This window comes from Coptis chinensis, chromosome 9 (genome assembly GCF_015680905.1).
Source record: "Coptis chinensis isolate HL-2020 chromosome 9, ASM1568090v1, whole genome shotgun sequence".
NCBI lineage: Eukaryota > Viridiplantae > Streptophyta > Magnoliopsida > Ranunculales > Ranunculaceae > Coptis > Coptis chinensis.
The window spans coordinates 8,368,166-8,389,998 of record NC_141464.1 but is presented as its reverse complement, the minus strand read 5'-3'; the positions used below and the strand labels follow the sequence as shown (position 1 = coordinate 8,389,998).

The following is a 21,833-nucleotide window of genomic DNA, read 5'->3' as shown; positions in this document are numbered from 1 at the left end:
GCATAAATTAGGAAGGAATATTGAGAATTACCAAAAATAATAAGTGGCTTGAGAATTACAAATCTCACACCATGATATTTTCTGTTCAAACAAATACGATATCCCGTCAGTACTCAGTAGCCATCACATGTTCTGGTTACATCAGTTATAACTTATAAGATAGGGTTTTTTTTCTCACTAAAAGACAAAACAACACACAAAGGATGGTCTAGATCGAATCTAGAACCATCAAACGGCTACTGTGCTCTTATTTTCCAAAGTTGATCCATGAGCCGGCTGTAACGCCAACAGGTCAACAGTTCGATTCCCTCTAGCATCATTTTGTGTTTTGTTTTGTTTATTGCAACAACATAAAATTGATTAAAACAAATATTGCTATTGGGTTGAATCGAACTCGGGAACCAGTTCCCAAAGGCTAGCAGTCAAACCAGTGTGTTGAATACTCACTGATGTAAACATCTTGGAGTAAAATCATCCTATTCGTTGTCTTAGAATTTACTCATGGAGATATTGAATGCATGCCAGTGAAACGTGCCGAAGGCATGCCGGTGAGTGTCTTTAAGACACGGGGTATAATCTAGTCAGTTATAACTTATAGCTTAAAAACACAGATAATCAACAGATCATTTGACCTTCACATTCCAGGCCAAAAACACGCCACTACCAAACATGGGAAATATGATCAGGCTGGGTTGACTTTGTATTTTCTTCCTCCTGTCTAGCACATTCAATTCAAGACCAGGATTCAAGACTAGGATCTTTGATAGGATAACCTTCTCCCAATTACGTCAAGCAGTCCAGAACTACCGGACAAAACTCAAAATACTGAACCATAACTTGTCATTTGATTCATAAGTGAAAAGGAGCTTCAAAAGCCATTGGTTGAAGAAGTGCCTGGTACGAGAGTGTCTGCTTGACCATCACTAGTTTTGCTGACAATACCCTTGCCAAAATACTCTGCAATAACAGAAAACCCATCTTTTGAACTTTTCACCAGCTGAAAGAATCGATCTTGATCATTGGCATTCTGCTCCAAACTTCTCTTCATCTCCAAAACAGATCTATACTCAGGGGCACACTCTGGACACTCTTTTTCATTGTCTCCTAGGCAGCGCAAGTGGAATGAGTGCATGCACATAAAGTGAACAGCAGGGAGATCGAGGGTGAAAGTGCATGCAGTACACTTGCTGAGCTGAAATATTCTCGCGTTCGTTCTAAGATCCTGGATTTCTTTTTTCATGGCAAGTGTTTCTTCCTGCAGAAGTGGATTTGCAAAACATCAGTCTTATAGTACTGTATCTAATCTGTTTACTAAAACTATGTACCGTATCAAATCTGTCGGCCAGTTCTTACTTCCTTTTTTGTTTTTTGTTTTTTTTTTTGTTTTCTGGTCGATAAAATTCGAGTTCATTAATATGTCAAGTAATTACAGCAGGTTACAATGTGATTTTCAAAGAGAGCAGCTACAAGATGACCTACCGATACCCTTCCCCAATTACAATCCAAATTACACGTGAAGTCTTAATGCATAACCCCTCTGAAGTGGTTATAGCAGAAACTAAAAAATGAGATTTTCTGATGATTTGTCAATTATAAAATTAACTGCAAGAGGTAGATTGACGGATGGACATGATAACAGAATCGCATTTACTCTATGTTTCATAAACCAGAAATACTTCAAAATGAATAAAGTGAATAGCCACCACATGAAAACTTTGAATGTCCGGATTTGGTTACAATTTATCTTTTCAATGTTTGGGTAAGAAATCCAGATAGACTATTGTCTTTCAATCTTCTGGGGCAGGTTTTTGTAATATTGCCTCCTTTTGAGGACAATTGGCCCAGAAAATTCACCAACATGTAAGCACTAGGCACAAACAAATTAAGAAGGTCAAGAAAGACTTTCAGAAAGGCATCTTTAAAGTGATCGCATAAACACTGTTTCGCATGCTTAAGTGTTTATTTGTCTCCTTACATTTTATTCACTCGTCAATTAAGTACTGCCCAGTTCTTTTTGGAACCAGTCATAATACTGTTGTATGTAAGATGCCGTCATGGGCTGTTGACTTCTGACGTGCAAATCTGATATCTTTATATCAATATTACTTTTTTCAAAACTTCAACATTTTCATTTATACCTATTCCCCAACATCACTCTTTACTGAAACCTTTTGACAAAGTTGTCCCCAATACATAGGTGAAGAAAACTCTTTGGTATGCCATATGTTGAGGACTACTTTTTTCTTACGCTACTGCATAGTTCTCATAGACAATTACTACAACAACACCTAATCTCATGTATGAGCTGGAATCTGGGTCTCGTAAAATTTGAACCAAGTTCAGCTCAAACCCAAAAAAAGGTAGACATTCAGAAAAAAAAAAAATTTGCAAAGGTAGGGACCAAGGATTAGCTCACAAACCAAAAGTAACACCGACCTATAGTGAACCCTGGCATGCTTTAGTCAAAACCCATCTCACCTCCTTTTCTTTCAAACTCTTCTTCATCCTAACGAATGAAACAAGGGATCTAACTAAAGCCAAATTATGAAAGCCCCAAGTGAGCACACTAGCTTATGAAAGCCAAACAAGGGATCACACTAAAGCACCAAGTCCAAACAGTAATTTCAAGTTTAGATAACACCATCCAATCTCACCATCAGACCATCAAAATCTAAGACCACCAAAATACCCGATTCCAGATAGTAACTTCAAATTATGAAAAAATTGATTAAAGAAAGGGCTTTCTCTTTCGTACATTTCCGCTCAAGCCAAAGGATTTATCCGAAATTTATAAAAAGAAAGATCCAAAATTTAGCCTATACTTTCTTCTTTCCTTTTGTTTAAACTAAGGTGTTTTTCAATTAATTAGTTAAAAAATTCCAGAGAGAACGAAAATAGAAGTTACTGCAAGCAAGTGATAGGGTTATATACTAAAAGCATTACTTTTGTATTAACTCTAATTCTTTATATTTTGAATGAGAATCATATAGGCAAATGTTATGCATATTATATATGTTACTAGTTATATGCATGCGTCTAATACTTTATGTTGTAGATGATATGGTGTGTGGTGACACACAGAAGATCATATCATCAGTACCTTAAAAAGTATAAGTAAACGTTCATAACCTAGATGGATTTGGACAAACCATTGGTATAGTTGTAGTATAATCTGGTATTAGTCTATCTTGACTACAAGATTACATTAGTACACTTTGTGTGTATTGAACAGGACCAAGTGAGGTTGTTTCTCTTTATACTGACTATATAAGAGAACAAACACCTCTATTATTATGGATGTTTGTCCTCTTAATCCGGATATAATAACGGACACTTACGTGCATTGTACATTGCTTTAAATCATCAATGAGTGAGATTTATTTGTAAATCAACAAACTCGATGGATTGGGTAATGACATTGTATGTAAAGTGTGTTATTGATTATAGAAGGAATCCGTGACCCGCAGGAAGTCGGGTTGATGATGTCCCCTTGAGAAGCTCATAAAGATTGTCATGTAAACCCTGCAGGTGGATTTAATCCGACATGACAATGAGGTTGAGTGGTACTACTCAAGGATATAAAAAGTTGATTAATGTAGTTGTCAGTAACTTGACTTAATCAACGGGCATTTGATATCTTAACACCGGGAGATCAACGAGCATATAATATGGAGCCCATAACCGTAATACACGTAATTTGGGATTAGGGCGGTAGTGCAACAATGGCCTTTAGTGGAATAAGTCATTTGTTGATGGACTTGGGCCGTGTGTTCTAGGCGAACATGGGAAGCCCAAGCCCGTCAGGAGACCTAACCCTAATTTCTCCTCAGGTCCTTGTTGTAGCCTATATAAAGAAACATTTTTCTCTTGGCCGAAATGGATTCTAAGTGATTGCTCAAGAGAGGCAAAGAGAGAAAAAAAAGGCTGGTAGATCGTTGCCCACACAATGTCCATTCCAAGGATAGGAATACAACAGAAAATCAAGAGGTTACTAATTAATAGAGCTTGGATTCTCAGAAATCATAGCTGTTCAAAGGTATGATTCTAAACAAAATCGTGAACATCTTTATTCCACTGCGCATGGGTTTTCACGGTTTGTAGTCGATGACATGAAACCATAACGGTTCCTACAGCAAGGAGGACTCCGTGAACTTCCTATACAAAGCTTACACAAATCTATAATAGGTCATGTCGGGGTTCTGCAGCCTCAGGGAAAATTGTGGTCTGCCCTCCCATTACTGCTTCATATCCTTGCAAGAGTGGTTTCCCTATTGGCATAAGCGTCAGCTCGGATATTCACTTATCTCCATGAACTGGTAGTGTAGCCATATTGCCTCCCGCTTAATACTACACCATTTTGTTCTTAACATCCAACGCAAAAATGTCCGATTGAAAGACCATTCTTGCTGCTGCTTAATTAGTCCCTACCAATTGATGACTTCTCCCAAGCTCAATTGTCTTCCCAATGCACTCTACAATTGCTGAGATTCATCCTCATAATTAGTTGTTATTCCCAGGCCACCAATTCTCCTAACACTACACCCAAGCTGTTTCTGAATACAGTCCCCAACCTGCATGTCCTTAGGTGATGCAAGCGAGTAGCAATACATCACTTTTGGTACTTTCCTAAGCTTAGTATCCGACCTACGATTTCTCAGGTCTTCGAAGTCTCTGGATCGTATCACCCATATGCCCCTAGATTGTCTCATTAGCAGCTATAATTGCTTTTCTTGCTGCATACACAGTGGCACTGAGTACAATTTTTCATGATCATAAAGCACATATTTCCTGTCTTCACAGATTTGAACCAGCCCAGAAACAGTGCAGACCTTCCAAAAATCTTTGACAAGTGAAATTTTACCCTTGCATATTTTCAGTACGACACTTTGATATCTGGCTAACAACATTAAGCTGTGGCTTTTCTCCGGAAGTTTTGTGCAAATGGACATGGAAAAAACAAATACTACAAGTTCCAATGTTGCAATGGCAGCATCCTTAGGGCAGTTTGGAATTCCTAGAATTCCTAATTAGTCTTTTGTCGTCAGTACGAAGTCCACGTTTAAGGATGTTTCAACCCAGAGCAATGTTTCTAGGATGCAACTTGGCAGTCCGTAGAAACTTGTATTACGGTGGCTCAGTTCCATTGCTTCTAATGGCATTGAATAGGACTGAAAATCAACCATTAGTTGAAATCTTCCAGAGTATCTTTCTTCTGCTCAATTGGTGCTGGCAAGTGGCAACCCATTCACATCAGTGCCAAGGCTTGTCAGAACTTGAATCACGTTTCCAGAGAAATTCCATTCTTCAGGCATGGATTTATATATCAAAATCATCATGATAGTTCTCCAAGTTCTGCTTATCTTGCACTATATCTCTATTACCCTTATATCACCGATCCTATTGTCTTCACAGACCTGAATATTCTTCCCATCTGTGATCACCCATGCGTGGTGATCAGGTAGGGTTTGCAGTTCCACCTTCACGCCGAACCAAACAGTCGAAGTTTTGCTTTTGAGCTCACCTGTTTTGTTAAGTAATTGCCCCCTAAATGTATCTGGACAAATGAGAATCATCATTAAGCACCCCCATGATAACTTCATTAGCATGGACATGTCAATGTCTTTGAGTTTCTTTAGGCCTAGACCTCCCTGTTGCTTAGGTATCGTCCCAAGAGACACTATAACAGTAAAAGTTTATTATTGTTAATGGATAAGAAAGTTTGCAGAGGGAAGAGAGATTATGGCCTTAATTAGTTTCGGCTTTGTATCTACATAATAGAAACTTCTTAAGAAATTCAGGAGATGTCATCTTAGAACTCTAACACTTCATTCCTGGAACTAGGTAGTCGATAAACCAGTTGATATTGAAAAAGCGAGTCTGTATAGTTTTTCGAAAATTGTGGAATGTGATGTACAAGTCAATGAAGCTATACGAAGGGAAAATGGAAAAGGAAATTCGACCCAAGGATAAGTCTAGAATAGCTACTGTAGAAACTTGCTCTTAGATAATTATATCAAGGTTGAAAATGGCCAACTTAGATCCCCTGGGGCCCAGTCCTTAAATCCCCTCAGGAGATGTCTTCTTACAACTCTAACAATAACCAACTTTCTTTTAGTTGGATTTCCTGGCAACACAATATTTCTTATCATCTCTTCACTTTTATTCTTTAATACTGTTACTAACCACTTACAAATCGCCAAGTTATGTATTGACAAAGTGCTAAGAACATGCTTTGCATGTGACACTCTACCCTGAAATGGGAAGGCATTGCCTGCCTAACTTGTCGCTCTTTTCATAAAATTTTCAACCAAAGGAACCAGTAAAGCTTTGATGACTCTCTCTTTAATTAAAGGGACTCCCAAATACTCTCTCGCAAGGTGCCCTTTAATGCCCAATATGTTTAGTATCTCTAATTTTATGGTGTATGGTGTAAACAATGCTCCTCCACAGCAATTTGCATTTTCCTTCGCTGAGTCTCTGGCCTGAGGGATTTTGATATCTCTCTAGAACTTAAAACTTCAAAGAGGTTTCTCAGATTTCTTTAACTCATATTGCAAAAATAAAAATAAAAAAGCCAGCACAAACATCAGATGATTAGGGCTAGAGATTTCAGCTGGAACCACCATCTATTTGATTTTATTGTGTCACCAAGTACTATTTTTTTAGCAACCCTGGGTCTGCCTTGTAAATCAATCTGATTCATTGCTTAATTTTTGTGTCTTAGACCAGGTAAATGTTAGCCATGTTACCCATGTATCCATTGGTTCAATCAACTATTTGCACCTAAGGTACTTTTCAAATCCAGCATAGCTCTAAGAAAAGGCCTTCTGCCACATTTCTTTTCAGGTAGGACTCAATAAGGGATTAAATTCACCTATAATTGCCCAAGGAAGGTAATATCTTGCTTTAGAGCAGCAATCTCATCCCAAAGTATCCTTATGTACACACACAGATTACTGGTATGAAACTATGAACGAAAACAATAAAAGCTCCTTCAGCTTCTATTGTAGCTTGTTGCTGAGAAAAATGAGAAATGAAGGTTCGGTACTGCTGTTTTTCCAAAGTACCCAAAAGGTAGCTTTTCTCTCATTGAAAGGGTCAGATATTATAAACACTGACAAACCAAGAGATTAAGAAATCCAATCGAGATGGGAGATGAGTCCACCATTGGCTCTGGTATCCTAACAATAACTGGGGCAAAGTCTTGAATCAGCCTAATCAGAATATCTTCATAACAACCTCGCTAATGGGATGGCTGGTCAGAAGTCAACTAGAATTTAAATTTCCCAGCCCCAAGTCTAGTCTTGGGAGGGAAAAACTGCTGATGTTGAAATTGTGGTAAAACAACTCTGCTATGTTTATACCACTGTACCTGCTCTCCGTCCTCCACCCCCTCCATGTCATCCCAATTCTTTGAACCTCCAGGGGTTGAGGGAACTTGTTCTTTCTCGGGATTGTCTTTGTCTTTGCCAACTTGTTGAATCTCTTGTTGAAGTGTTTCAGGACTTTCTATATTGCGGTCCTCTGTTGGAGCCTCACTCTTGCTGGAGCTTGAAAATATAATCAGTTTCTTTTAAGAGGATTCAGGGGTTATAACCTTGCTCTGAACTGGTTTGGCTATTCTAGGAACCAAAGTGACTCGACCAATATCAACTAACTTGCAGATTCTTGGAACCTGCTGCTTCGTGCAATAGCAATAGGTTCACCTATTTGAGCTATTAAAGGAAGCACTGGGTAGTACGAGGTTGGCTCTAAATTATGTTCAGCAGCAGCTGTTATCGTAGGAGATCTACAGTTTCATTCTCCTAATCTTATTTTATCTCAATCCATTTAAGTTTCCTAGCTACTCCTTGTGGTTTCTTCTTGCCCCTTCTCCTTGGTCTTGTGACTGGTGCTTCTGGATGATTGCACCTTGTTCTTCAAAAGACCCACTGCACCTCTGAGATGCCATATAGTAGTTTAACTATTACTACTATATAATGGAATTACTCTCAAAAATTTGGGGATGGCCTAAGATCCATCACTACATATGAGAGCATGGGTTTGCTTTCTGGTCGCTTGGGAACCGGGTTCTTTTCCCACTTTGTTAGTCAAGTAGTCTGATTCTCAGTTTCCATGAACCCCCAACCCATACTCTCAATCTTCGAGGCATTGGCAAATTTTATGCACCTTTACCATTTAGGTTAGTAACCCATTCCACTGTGAACTGTTTCACAGCTTCAGCTTAAAGTTCATCAATAGAAAGCTTTTGCAAAGGAAAAATAGCAACAAGAGATTATTTGCAATACTCCAGCCCCTTTCTTGTGCATTCTTGGGAATTCATATAGATAGGTACTCACCTTTGGGGTTGCAAGGCTGAAAACTCCACAAAGGGTTGTACATTTCTCTTAGTTACGTCACAAGATATCTTTTGCTTTTCCTTCGCTGCTCCACTGAATGAATCTAGTTTCACTTCCTCCTTAGTGGTTTCTTATGTACCAACAGAGGTAGACACAGCTCCAGAAGCAACAATACAGTTTTCAACATTGTTGTTGACTGGAACAGGGTTTGTTTGAGCAGGCTTAAGGTTACGCTTGGCACTAGTAGTCGATCAAGTGCCTCAAAGGAACCCCCAAAGAGTAAATAACCTGAGAGGAAGCCATTTCCCACTGTGAAGTGGGCGATGATGACCACATTGCTGGTCAATATTGAAAAGGAAATAAAACAATAGATCTTATTTTACGTTAGAAATAGAAAGTCAGAGCTCCTCTCTCTAGGACTCTAACCCATTCTCCCTTCAATCACCCCTCATTCAATACAAGCACATGAACCTCAGTAAGGAAAGCAAATCCATCATGAAGGTGACCACTTCACACATATTACCCAAAAATTAATCACGTGTGACTAACTTCAATACGAAGTTCATAAAAGTATTTTCAAGCCTTCTGCAACAACCCAAAGATTGTTATACCACAAATAGAGGAGAATCTGCATGATGCAAAGACATCCCAAGTTGGTTGGCACCCCTTAATCCACCCATCATTTATCATTCTACCTCTTGCTTCCTCACCAGAGCACTAAGGAAAGCAGTACACTACCACAAAGTTACATCACAAAGAAATCTTAATTGACTTCAAAGTCCTGGAATTTTAGCCTGTTTAAGGATGGAGTCACCAAAACCCAATCAAGGACTTCCTTGATGTCAAAAAATCTAATTTAGTCTCCCTCAACCTCTTAGCCTTGACAGTCAGAGAGAAGATGAATGACGAGTGAGCCAATGCCTCCAAATGATATGAGGAAAAACCCAACTCTTACGAAGGGAAGAAAGAAAGATTACCTAAATGTTGGCCGAGACCAGGCAAGAGACGAGTAGATTATCCACAACCTCTTCAATGTTGTTTCATAAAAGACATGTATGTAATGTCCATGTTTCTCTTATTCAGTCATCAACAGTTTGAATCCTCTTCCATAGACCACCAACAAACAGAAGCTAAGAGGGTGGGGTTAAATAATACTACAAAGAGCTGTTCTCAACGAAATCCCAGACCCTTGAAAACCGGAATTTTCTGAAATTCTGACATTACAGATGACCAAAAAATTAAGATACTGTGTTCCTACAGTTGGGAAATTACAGAAGCATCGTCTTAATTTGGCTAAAAAGTAAAAACCAATACAAACACTGGAACTTCACGATGTATTGCAAGATGTTGTACAATGCTAGAGATTATGTTGATTTGTTTTACCATTGACCATCAAGGATACTTATACACACCAACACATCAGAAAAATAAAAGTCAAATTAAAACAAAAAAGAATGCTGCAGTAATTTGAAGGCTGACCTGATACTTGTCAGTAGATCGACGGTCTTCTTCAATTAACTTTGATTCTTGGTCAAGTTTTCGAGCTATATAGTCCTTGACGACTGAGAGAGTAAGGCATGGATTCTTAGAGAGCGTCTGAATAACAATGATAGGAGGTAAAATGTCATCCCTTTCAATATAAGTTAAAACCTCCTTTACTTCATTGGAGCAATCTTCTCCAAGCTCACCAAAGTATTTGAGCAGATCACCCCAAAGGGATGGGTCACCTCCCTTACTTGAATCTCCCAATCTCTTGCAACATGCAATCAACCCCTCGTGGTCATGAGCCAGCATGTAGCAAGAAATAACTTCTTTATAGAGCTTCATCTTCTCGTACAAAAATAGCAACCCTTCCTTGAATGCATTCATCTCACAAAGTATGATAGCAAGATCAACATCATAGAGTGGATTTTCCAGCTCAGATGGCCAAGCATTCTTAAGCAATATCAGTCCCCTTTCACGTCTCTCAAGACAATCCTTGTTCTTGTATGCATCATTCTCACCCTCCGCAATTAATCTCTCTTTGGAACCAGCTCTGGACAAAACTGGCACTCCGTTTAGGTTTATTGCTCTATGAACATCACCACCGTTTTCTTGTGAGAACGATGGAAAGTACAAGTCATAAGACAGATATAATTCCAAGAGAGTATTGTGTATTTCCAACTGAGCAGGTGAATCCTTTACCTTGCTTATGTATTTCTCAAGAAATTCCATTAGTGAACGCGGATGATGAATGAAAATATTAAGAAAATCAACAGGAGAAGGCAACATGGATAAGTACGTGACATTGAAGGTCACTCCTGTGGTTGCTTCTTCCTCCGTACAAAGCCTCAAGAGTATTTCGATTGTCTCAACCGGCCTGTGGTCCACAAGGATCTTACCATACTCTTTCATTGTAACCCCAGCTTGACTTGGTTCAAGGCCTGAAATATATTGCAATGCTTCTTCATATCTATCAAGGTCTTCAAGCAATATTTTTAAGTACCATTCATGTTTCCCTGCTTTCCTAGCAACAAACATCGCATGCTCGTGATACCCTGCAGCACGACAAACTCTTATTGCAGTCTCCACATCAAATTTGTGCTCACCACCACCATCTTCACTTTTTATGAACAAATCAAGTTTCTCAACATCTTTCAATTTTGTATAGCAATTCAGCAGAAGAGTGGTATGATCTTTAGAAGCCAAACCCTTCTCGTGCAGTTTTTCCAAATAATTTGTAAGGTTATAGATCCGCTGAGCATCTAGAAACTTCTGAATGACATATGATGGTTCAAGGTGGCCAATTGTGCGTATATATTGAGCCATAGCCTCGTCATAGTCTTGTTTACCATACAAATGGTCCCCATACTTCCTTAATACTTCAGCAGTTGCTGCAGCATCGGCATGCTGACTTTGAACAAGATTTATGGCAACAGTATAAAGATTCTTCTTGAAAAGCATATCCAGTTTGCTTTCCATGTCTTTTTCTCCTATACATAAAGCTGTTTTGTCACTCATGATAAGGATTACAGTTCCCCATTCACAGAGCATGTATGATACCTCTTTGACTACTAGACTGTGGGCAATCAGTCGGTTCTTCAGGTCATATACATTGAAAGTATTCTTGCCAATTCTTTGATCTGCTATAACACATAACAGGTATCCACGGAACCAGCCAAGGAATTTTTTCTCTCCTTCAAATGCCCAACAAGGACCACGTCCATCAACTTCATAGAAATACACAGCTTCCGGACGCCCGACTATTAGCTCCTGGTTGGTTAGAAAGGATGAAACTTCCCATTAAAAAGAGAAGAAAAAAGTTTTACACAGAAATAAGGAACAAAAACGGACAATAAGTAACATACCAAGCGATCACTCATCGTGACACTATTAACTCCACTACCAATCTGATCCAGGGTTTGCCTCTTATGTGGTTGATATTGCAAGCTGAATAAGCTCACTGAAGCAGGAGTCACAGCAAAGAGTTGAAGTGCTTGACCATCAACTCGGAAACCTAAACCTGTAACAGATTTATTATGGTCATTGTCTGACACGTCTTCCACCTGAAGCTTAAACCGTTCGATACGCTCGCGTGCAATATCCCCTTTGATGCAGTAAACAAAACCATTGTCAAACCCAATCGCGATAAGCAATATAGGTGGAGCTTCCTCAAGGACCAAAAATGACGTAATCTGCTGAATAAAAAAAAAAAGTTGAGCACTATATCTATATCCATGGTTTGTGATGAAATAAAATGTTGTTACCTTGGCTTCAGGATACTGGTTGGTGAATATCCGCAATATTTGGATACATTCAGGGCCTGTTGTGCTTGAACCCTCTGACTGCATCTTATCTAAGTCAAACACCTTCAAGAAAAGAGGTGATAGCTGTGGTGATGACTGCTCATCTTCTCCAACAGTGACTAGGAAATTGCGTTGCTAGATTAAAAGTTTTATGTTACAGCGGAAATAATAATATAAAGTTGGAATTGTGAAATGACGATTATATTATTATTATTATACCTTGAGTTGTTGGAGGAAGAGAACGTTGGAAGAGTGAGCTTGGAATTTGTAATTGAATTTCAAACCACGATCGAGTAAACTCACTGTCCCGTCATTACTTCCAATGATTACTTTCCCTCTCCCACTCGAACAGCACGTGATCTCCCCACTCCCAAATACTTCTTCTGGGATTGTTGTACATTTTCCATCAAAGAATTCGAATTTCCTCCACTGATACATTTTTTTTTTTTTTTCCCAAGAGAGAGAGAGAGAGAGGGAGGGAGAAAGTTTTGTCTGTTTTGTTGTATTCCGTGATTTCCGTCAGCGGGATACGTGAGAAGAGCCCGGCTATCCCAGGGATATCCTCATAAGGACGCCTGGTGGACGCCGTAGAATACTAACACATCTCGAGAAAAAAAGACCAAGCCCAAAAAATAAAGATCTGGGATACCACGAAGATATCCCTATAGGGATGAGTGTTTCGAGTCCAACAAATCCAACGGTCCGAAAATCAAAAACAAAAAGGAAGAGAGAGAATATGGGTTTGTTTTTTATTTTCGGGCCGTTAGATATCGGATCCAACGGTCTCGGCTGGCGTCCCTATAGGGATAAATAAAAAGATATTAACTGATAGAAAAGTCAACAGTAAAAAACCAACGAACTAAAACTCTCGTAGAGTAACCTTCACCACTTCTCCGATCATCTTCTTCTCACCTATTTTTTCTCGAAATCTCGACAGAATACCAAAAAAAACAAATGTAAGGGTCTTATTATCATTTGAGTATAAAATGTTTGGCTTCCTTTTTGTATAATACGATTTTGGGCTTATTATTATTATTTTTTTCATAGCATTGTCGTTGAGTCTGTGTATATTTGAGTAAACTTGATAATGGTGGGTTTTAATATTATAACTTTGTGAATGTGTAGCTTTTCAAGTGGCATAGAAGACATTATGGGTGAAGTTACAACTGATGGAGTTGAGGAAATATATATATTGAGAGTGCCATCAATGATAACTTTGAAGAAAATATTGTGGTGAACAACGATGATACAAACAATTTTGAGAATATAAATTTACATTGTCTATGTGTTGGGATAGAATTTGATTCTCATGACGATGCTTATGAATTTTACAACCGTTACGCTGGTCAAGTTGGATTTAGTGTTCGAAAGAGTTCTACATGTAAATCAAAATCATCAAACAAGTTGATTGGTCGGATATTTTGTTGTTCACTTGAAGGGGTTAGAGATCCTAGATTAAAACCTTTGAAGAAAGATCAAGAAATAAAGCTGATTCAAGGACTGATTCAAGGACGGGTTGTAAGGCAATGATCGCTATCCGGAGAAAAAAAGGAGATACATGGATCGTTTCTCAATTTGTTGAAGTGCATAACCACTCTACAGTAACTCCAAGCAAGAGATACATGCTGAAATCTCAACGAAAGATGGATCCTACCCAATAGAAAATTGTCAATGACATGCGTGGAGCGGGAATCTGGACAAATCTGATGGTTGACTCCATGGCTAGTGAAGCTGGAGGAATTAGAAACATTGGCTTTATAAGAAAGGATGCAAGTAATTATTTGTCTTCAAAACGACAAAAGGAGCTCAGGAATGGAGATGCACAAACTTTATTAGATCTTCTGCAACATCAACAGTCAGTGAATCCGTCGTTTTACTACTCAATACAACTTGATTTAGAAGGTTGTATGACAAACTTTTTATGGACAGATGCTAGGTCAAGGATGGACTACCATTTCTCCGGTGATGTTGTTTTTTTTTATCCTACATATGGGGTAAATAAGTATGATATGCCATTTGTGCCGATAGTAGGGATCAACCACTATGCTCAAACAATATTATTCGGTGGTGCACTACTTTTTTCCGAAACATAAGAGTCTTTTGTTTAGGTATGTAATGAAGTCATGGATGATGGTAATGAATGACAAGCAACCGAAGGTAATTTTAACCGACCAAGAACCAGCAATTGGAGGGGCTATCGAGCAAGTTTTATCGACAAGCCAACATAGGTTTTGTTTGTGGCATATATGGAAAAATGTCATGTCACACTTGGGTCATGAAATAAATGCACATGAAAATTTTGCTCGTGACTTTCAAAAATGTATGTACGGATATGAGACAGTTGAAGAATTTGAAGCTAAATGGAATGAGATGCTTGTAAGTTACAGTTTGAAAGAGAACAAGTGGCTAAACAAGTTGTATGAGAAACGAGAAAAATGGGCGTCGGTTTATATTAGAGGCACTTTTTGTGGAGGAATGTTAACCACCCAACGAAGTGAAAGTATAAATTCTTACTTTGATATGTATTTTAAGAAAGGTATGTCCCTCTATGAGTTTGTAAAACAATATCAAAGAGCTGTGGTCGATAGACGAGAGGCTGAAAATAGAGAAGATTATGAAACCAATTATCAAAAGCCTGTTTTGAGAGTTTTTATGAAAATTGAGAAACAAGGAGCTGTACTTTACACAAGATCAGCTTTTAAAAAAATTCAAGAACAGTTATTTGAAGGCATGTCCTACCGCCATATAAAAGTCGAGGAGAATGAAATTACATCTGTGTACAATGTGTGGATGGAAGGACATGAGCATGTAGCGCGCACCGTCACATTTGAACCTTCTACCCAAAGTGTCAAGTGTAGCTGTCGATTGTTTGATTTTGCAGTTTTTTTGCGTAGGCACATTTTGAAGATATTTGTGGTTGAAGATGTTCAAAGCCTTCATGAACAATACGTACTAAAGAGATGGACGAAAGAAGCAAAGTTTGGTTCTATGGTTTCTAGTAAAGATGAAAGCATTCAACATGACTTTGAAGATAACTCTACAAGTTGATATTGTACAATATGTCGAGAGGGGTAAATATTGCTTCGAAGGCTTCTCCTTGTGGTGAAGTATACAATGTGGCAATCAAAGGTATGGAAAGAACTTTAAGAGAAGTGGAAGATGCTTTGAAAAACATGGCATTAAATTCTGATCAGGTGCATGGCGAAAGAAGTGGAAGTGAACGTAAGGGTGAAACAAGTGCAACATGTACTCCTTTCGGTATTCAGAAGTCATTGCTTGATCCTCCAGTTCGTAGGGGTAGAGGGAGACCATCCCGTAAAAGAATAGAGTCAGGGGCTGATAAGGGACCAGTGAGGAAGAATAATGACAATCCGAACAAGCCAACTACTCTACAACAGAAGCCCGATAAAAGGGCCAGGTATTTTTTTTCATAATTTATTGCATTGCTTTATATCTAAATTGTCTAAATTGTTATATACTTGTATGTTTCTTACCCATAATGTTTTTGTTTTCTGGTCTAGTAGAAAGCAAGCTACAGATAAACATGCCAGCAATAAGATAGATTATGAGACACAAATGTATCAAGCTAAAAGTGTTACGGGTCATTCTCTTCATCCATATAATGTGAATCCAACTTATGAGTTTCAACCTCTATTCTTGAACAGGTTTGTATTCTTATTATATAATGTTGTTATTATAAGGCCGAGTACTTTGACATGGCTTATTTGTTGATTTATTTTTTTTTTCTTGTAGGGTTATTTTATGCCTACAGATCAACAGTCTCTCCATGGTATGCTTAATCATATACCTTATTATTTTTCCAATGGGATGCACCAATTAGAGCCTCGTCAACTTCATGGAAGTTCGACTACTGAGTACTGACCTTAATAACCTCTTTCAGGTGATTACTTACGCTTAAACTAAATGTTGTTAGCCTCATGTCTACGTACTAATCAGGCTCGAAGAAAATTCATTTGATTGTTTGGTACACATCACAAACGATGTGTTAATATAATAAAATCTTAACTATAGATAGGTCCACATTACAAATTTTCTGAAAGTAGTTAGCATTTCAGATTTTCAGGTTAACTAAAGTAATTCAATACTTCTGTTAGATATGGAGAGGAGAATGAGGACAAACCCAAACTTTGAGGAACTAAGTATCAAGGTCCAAATACCAATACCTAAAAACAACTGAAACTTGAGAAGCTTTTGAGAAGTAGAACTGCAGAAAACAGAATTCAAGCGAATTCTATTTGGTCGTTTATTTATTTTTATTTTTTATGCATAAGTAACAGCTTGAATTTTGATGTTGCAATGATTTGATTACGTGAAAAAAACATGGACTTGTTTAGCTATTCATAATGAGATCCTTTTATGAGCGATTTAGCGGAAGTAGTTGGAAAGTAGAAAGTTTGTTATTTTAGCCTTACAACATGCATTGCAGCGGCAATATGCATTGTGTGGAAGAGTTTTTGAGGTTTCTTAGCAAGTTTTACAAGGCTGCTGATAGTAGTTTTGGGAACTTTATAATCTTAGGTTGTGTTTTTCCCGTCAATTGAGATGATAGGCTTGATGAAATTGCGTCAAACTAGTGATTGGTTTTATAATAGAAGATGAGATAAACCAATGGTAATGAGTAAAGCACAGGGACTAGGAATTGCTTTCACCATGTCGTGTCTTGCAACTATAGTTTGTGCGGAGGCAGAAGAAGATGTGGGATTTATGTAATCTTGTAAGGATTCAAGAATTGAGATTGTTTGGTCTGAGGTTTGGTTTCTTCCCAAATATGTCGTTCTATGTACAACTTAGTTTTGTTTTCTGCTAAACGTATCTATAAATATTTGGACTATTCCAATGCTTTTGGACTTTGGACTAGCTATACGGAATGGCTAGTTTCTTGACCATTTAATTTTCTTATTATAGGATTTTCTCACTAGCTATATGGAATGGCCTCTGCAAATGGACTAGTAAAAGTGCAAATGTATGTTGTTCTCTTTTGGGGTTATCTCGGATGTTCAGTATGCTGATATTCCTGATGGACACTCATTTTTAGGCGTTCCTCGGTATTACAGGCACAACATTCAGGTCTTGCAAAGGGCAGTCAAGAATTTTTTGTGTTTTGTGAACACATTTTGAGTCATTGGTGATCAATTTTGAATGAGACATCTAGTTTTGTGAACACATTTTGATGTCTAAATTATGAAAGTTGAATTCTTGAAGTAAATTTTTGTCGAGGAATTTTCATGTAGCTACCGACTTATTCATCATTTGATTCGTCTTCATTCCCACTAGAATATTGTGCATCAAAAGAGAACTCGAAATTTTTGTCAACAGGCTTAGCTCTAACTTTTGCAGACTTCTGAACCAGTAAGTGAATCACAGCATCGTTAATTCCACATATGTCATCAATGAACCACTGATCATCCATCTTTTCACCATTACAAATCAGCTATTGATCCTTAGCATTAACAAAACCTTTCCCCCTTTTTTGCAATCTGTTCCTCAACATAACCAACAATCCTATTGGGACATTCTCATCTCCGACACCATAGTCCCGAACACGAGAATCATTTCGTACAAGATCTCGACCTCCATAAACCAACTTCTGCTTCCTAACAACAAACCCTTTACGAATCATATCAGACTCCAATACATACATTGGAATCGTAGAGCCACCCATCGTAAGATAAATCAATATCGATTTGTTCGATCCCAATGCAGCTCGCATACAACCCAAACTCGGGGGGAGTAACAGATTTATCAAGAACCCGAACAGCCACACTCGTTGTAGACATCTCTGACTAATAATTTAGAAGAAGCAAATAGACCATTAGAAACAATGTAACAAATACGTAATGACTATCGAGAATTAAGTGTAAAAGTTCCTTCAAAAAGTTTGGCAGACACAAAAACACAAACATCCTCAAAGTAAATCATGTTATTGTGTCGACCAGATATGATCAAAACATCAAGTGTTGATAAAAGAGACGAAGAACGTAGAAAAGTAATTGAAAAAATGATGGTGATCGGGGGAATGATGAGATCAGACCTTCGCGGTTGCCTCACGCACTCCAAATTATCAATGGGATCAAGTCTCAAGAACGTAGTTCTAAATGAAAAATAGTTTGGTATTTATATAGGTAGAGTAAAGAGTCCTTGTATCTCAAGTAATCTTGTAGTTTGAGTAATTGTGATAGACTATAACTTTCAACTGATAATTATCTCTTTGATAAGAAACGAATCTGGACATAAATCAACGTACATTAGTGGCAAGCCATGTGGCTAAGGTTCAGCCTTAGCCACATGAGTTAATGGGCCTGTACATTGATCCATGATATTGTGAATTGGGCTTTATCCTTGTCGATTAAACGAATAAAGTGGAGACTCCTACCAATGGACGTTTGCCACGTAGGTGGGGGTCTAAACACCGCCCCTTCTTTGGCATGCGAACGAAGTTCATATGGCAAAGAAGAAAGAAAAATGAGCGGAATGTATAACGAAGTGTCGTACGAAAAGAAATAATTGAAAAATTGACTGTCGAAAAAAAATATCGTGAATTATCGGAAACGAAATAATGTCAAACTAACGTATACGGGACGTATTGTAGTTAAAAAATGGCTGAAAAATGCACAATAAAAATTTTCGAACGAAATTGATTACTGAAAACTATACCGAACGCATTACGTAACAATACGAAAATTGATTTTGACGACACGTGCCACTGGAATAGCAATACCAGGTTTAGACCGTTAAAATCAAACGTATGGGCAGTCTCGTAAGAAATAGGAAAAAAAAAAAAAAAATGAAAAACAAATTGGAGTCAAAAGTAAAAACTTGAGGCGACTAAAACTGTACGCCACCCTAAACAAGATAAGAAACCGTTTGAGATAAGAACCCACCCAGTAAAACTTTATCTACGAAATACTATATAACTCGTAGACCAGACTAGACCTGAGAAAATAATGAAGCTTGCTGTTTCAGATCAGCAACCCAGCAAAGAAGCAAGGTCCGGGTGACGAAGTCTTGAGAATGTTTCAAGTTCGCGGCAGCGGTGAAAAGAAGATTTAACGGTGATCGATCTTTTACAGCAGCCCTTCGTCGCACGCCTCTCAGGATTGTCTTGTTAGAGTAAGTACCATTGGTGGCCACAGAGGCTGATTACTCACAGAAGGAAAACAGTTGCCGAAAACCAAGAAAACCGATTAAACTTTGGGTGAGTTATGACCGTTGTTATGGTGTTTTACCTTTCCCTTAACCTTGTGTCTCCTTTTGTTAATGTTGCCAAACTGATCAGCCATGGGTTTGGTATGTGTCTCTTTATCTCCCTAAGCCACCTTATACAAAAAAGAATAAAACCAGGAGCCGTTTTTTTCTTGTCAAAAGCTGTCTTACCGTAACCACTACCGGAACTGGTACTGGTGCCTACTTCCTATGGCAGAAGGGCTTAACAGCGCCTAGCTTACTCTTCCACCGTCATCTCATCGGAACAGTAAGTTTTTGGAAGAGGAAACTCTTTATCCGCAAAACCACGACTTTGTGGTTGCGAAACAGTGAAAGGTGGAGGTGCTAGAATTCAAACCAATATTAATCAAACATGATACGGTGCAACGCCTTTTAAGAAAGGGCACCGTACCTGTCCCATTGATTTGGCCTGGTTCGTCCTTGTGGACTCAGTGAACCCGATTTTCGAGCAATCTGACCCGATTTTTCTTTTCTTTTTTTGCAGGTAGAACTACCGTACTATACGGGCGAAATATAATCGAGAAGAAGAAGATGCGTTGACGATCGTAGACTTGGTGAGGTGGAAAGAAGGTGATAGATATAACGAATACACGAGGCCACGATATAATCTAGCTCAGGATCGAGCAGCTTCAAATTGGATCGGCTAGGATATTAAGCTTAAATTATTGAGTTTCAATAAAACTTAAATTTGGCATGTCGAAGAAGACGAAGAAAACGGAGAAAAATGCGGAGAATATGACAAAGCAGTGTCGGAAACAGATATGTTAGTATTTTTTTATTAGTTATCGTAAAATTTTGGTTAAGTCTGAAAAACTGACGAAAAGATTTGAATGTTTGTTGCAGGTTGAAACGGAGGAATTACGAGCATAAGATATTGACGAAAAATTTCGAGTGGAAAGATCTCAATGCCTTAGAAAAAATAAAGAAGCTGAAGAAAGGTTTTGCTCAAGGTGATCGCTACCACAATGCCGTAGAATAAATAAAGAAGTCGGAGAAAATTTTTGCTCGAAAAATCGGCGAAAAGTGTCTCTCGAAATATCGGTCCAATGCCTTAGAAAAAAATAATGAAGTCGACAAAAAGTTTTGTTGAGAAAGAGCGCAATGCCTTAGAAAAAAAAAAATGAATCGCGGAAGATAGTTAACCGAAAGTGCTAAGCGGGCGGAATCGCGGATTTCAAGAAGAAAAAACGAAGATTTAATCGGCGACCATAAGATAATTGACAGAGACAATTGATTAGGTAATTGTGTGAATGTAATACCATAGAGCTAAAACTTCTTTTGATGAAAAATAAATAAAAATAAAGTATGCGTTTGCTATTGAATGTTTTTTTTTTTTTTTTTTTTTAAGAAATTAAGCTGAGGTTAGGCAGACCTCCACCTGTATTGATTAACTTTTTCTTACATACCTTTGTCCACTCGCATCTTCATTTACAATTCTCTGCAATACATAATCTAATGGAGGGACAAATTGAATGGAAAGATTACAACTACCATGTGTTAGAGATGCTAGATAATCTGCCGCTCTGTTTACTTCTCTGTACACATGAGAACAAGAGACAAATCGAAACTTGTCCTTTTTATGATCAATGGCTTCCAAGATATCCCAGCAATACCAAGGTGGCTTCTCCAGCTTATTGATAGCTTTCACTGCCCTCAAAGAATCCGTTTCCAACTCTACTTCCTTGTATCCCTCTGACAGGCATCTCTGTAGACAAACATCGATAGCTTTTAGTTCTTGAAAGAGCACTGAGTGCATTCCTCCACCTCCACTGAAACAAGCTAGAACGCTGCCATCTTGATTCCTTATCATACCACCATACCCTGGCCCATTAGAACTCAACGCCCCATCAGCATTTGCCTTTACACGATTTCCACTTGGGGGAGTCCAGCAACAGTCCGTGTACCTTGAAGCCTTCAATTGAATGTCTATATTCAACCGGTGGACAAGGTTCCTAGCTATAATGGACTCTTTAATATCCGGTTTCAGAACTTGCAAGTAGTTACGTAACTCACATACCATCTTGTCAAAAAGCATCCTAGCTGATTTAAAACTTTGCCTGAATCTTCGAGAGTTTCTTTCCTTCCATATTCTATCAACAACTGCACAAAAGAATACTTTGTAGATTTCCCCCACCTCCACATTCTTACAAAGTCTTTGGATTGAAGACCATTCTCTGTTAGCTGTTCTATTGTCCGTAACTATACCCAGCAAATGCTTGACTCTGGTAATAATCTCCCTCGAATAAGAGCACTCAAAGAACAGGTGTTCAGAGAACTCTCTGCTATTACTACAGAGACAACAGACTGAAGAAGAAATGATTTTTCTTTGTACCAACCTGTCTTGAGTAGGAATGCTATTTGAGAACAGTTGCCAGGTAGTGAATGAATGTCTTGGCAATACCCATTGTCCCCACACCAGTTTATGCCAGCCTTTCTTTTCTCTCCTCGGAGTTAGAGCATCGTA

At 38.3% G+C, this 21,833-nt stretch overlaps 3 protein-coding genes across 8 annotated transcripts; 1 reads left to right on the top strand and 2 right to left on the bottom strand.

Annotated features, from left to right (window-relative positions):
- Positions 1-27: 27 nt before the first annotated feature.
- On the bottom strand, positions 28-12,757 carry VPS11 (vacuolar protein sorting 11). 6 transcript variants are annotated; one of them, XR_015207451.1, is made up of 6 exons: positions 12,344-12,757; positions 12,086-12,259; positions 11,687-12,013; positions 9,819-11,591; positions 593-1,255; positions 28-151 (listed from the first exon to the last, which is right to left on the bottom strand). XR_015207451.1 is itself a non-coding variant. In XM_086582072.1 (5 exons), exons 1-5 carry the CDS (start codon positions 12,560-12,562, stop codon positions 869-871), a joined length of 2,880 nt encoding a protein of 959 aa, XP_086438198.1. In that variant the 5' UTR covers positions 12,563-12,752; the 3' UTR covers positions 461-868. The 6 variants fall into 6 exon arrangements, 4 of the variants coding, with proteins under 4 accessions (XP_086438198.1, XP_086438197.1, XP_086438199.1 ...); XR_015207450.1 differs by having other exon boundaries at positions 11,687-12,016; positions 12,344-12,726; XM_086582072.1 differs by lacking the exon at positions 28-151 and having other exon boundaries at positions 461-1,255; positions 12,344-12,752.
- Positions 12,758-14,383: 1,626 nt separating this feature from the next.
- On the top strand, positions 14,384-15,172 carry LOC147474670 (protein FAR1-RELATED SEQUENCE 9-like). The gene has a single exon (XM_086585154.1). The coding sequence runs from the start codon at positions 14,384-14,386 to the stop codon at positions 15,170-15,172; it is 789 nt and encodes a 262-aa protein (XP_086441280.1).
- Positions 15,173-17,576: 2,404 nt separating this feature from the next.
- On the bottom strand, positions 17,577-17,807 carry LOC147474669 (phosphatidylinositol 4-kinase gamma 4-like). The gene has a single exon (XM_086585153.1). The coding sequence runs from the start codon at positions 17,805-17,807 to the stop codon at positions 17,577-17,579; it is 231 nt and encodes a 76-aa protein (XP_086441279.1).
- Between the last annotated feature and the right edge of the window lie 4,026 nt (positions 17,808-21,833).

Bases quoted from the DNA above. Each gene is read 5' to 3' on its own strand.
- VPS11 (XM_086582071.1), bottom strand. From the start codon at position 12,562: ATGTATCAGTGGAGGAAATTCGAATTCTTTGATGGAAAATGTACAACA. The intron at 12,017-12,085 runs GTAACAACATTT...TTTTTTATTCAG, and splicing joins ACCAGTATCCTGAAGCCAAG to CAGATTACGTCATTTTTGGT. The intron at 11,592-11,686 runs GTATGTTACTTA...CTAACCAACCAG, and splicing joins TCACGATGAGTGATCGCTTG to GAGCTAATAGTCGGGCGTCC.
- LOC147474669 (XM_086585153.1), bottom strand. From the start codon at position 17,807: ATGGGTGGCTCTACGATTCCAATGTATGTATTGGAGTCTGATATGATT.
- LOC147474670 (XM_086585154.1), top strand. From the start codon at position 14,384: ATGTCACACTTGGGTCATGAAATAAATGCACATGAAAATTTTGCTCGT.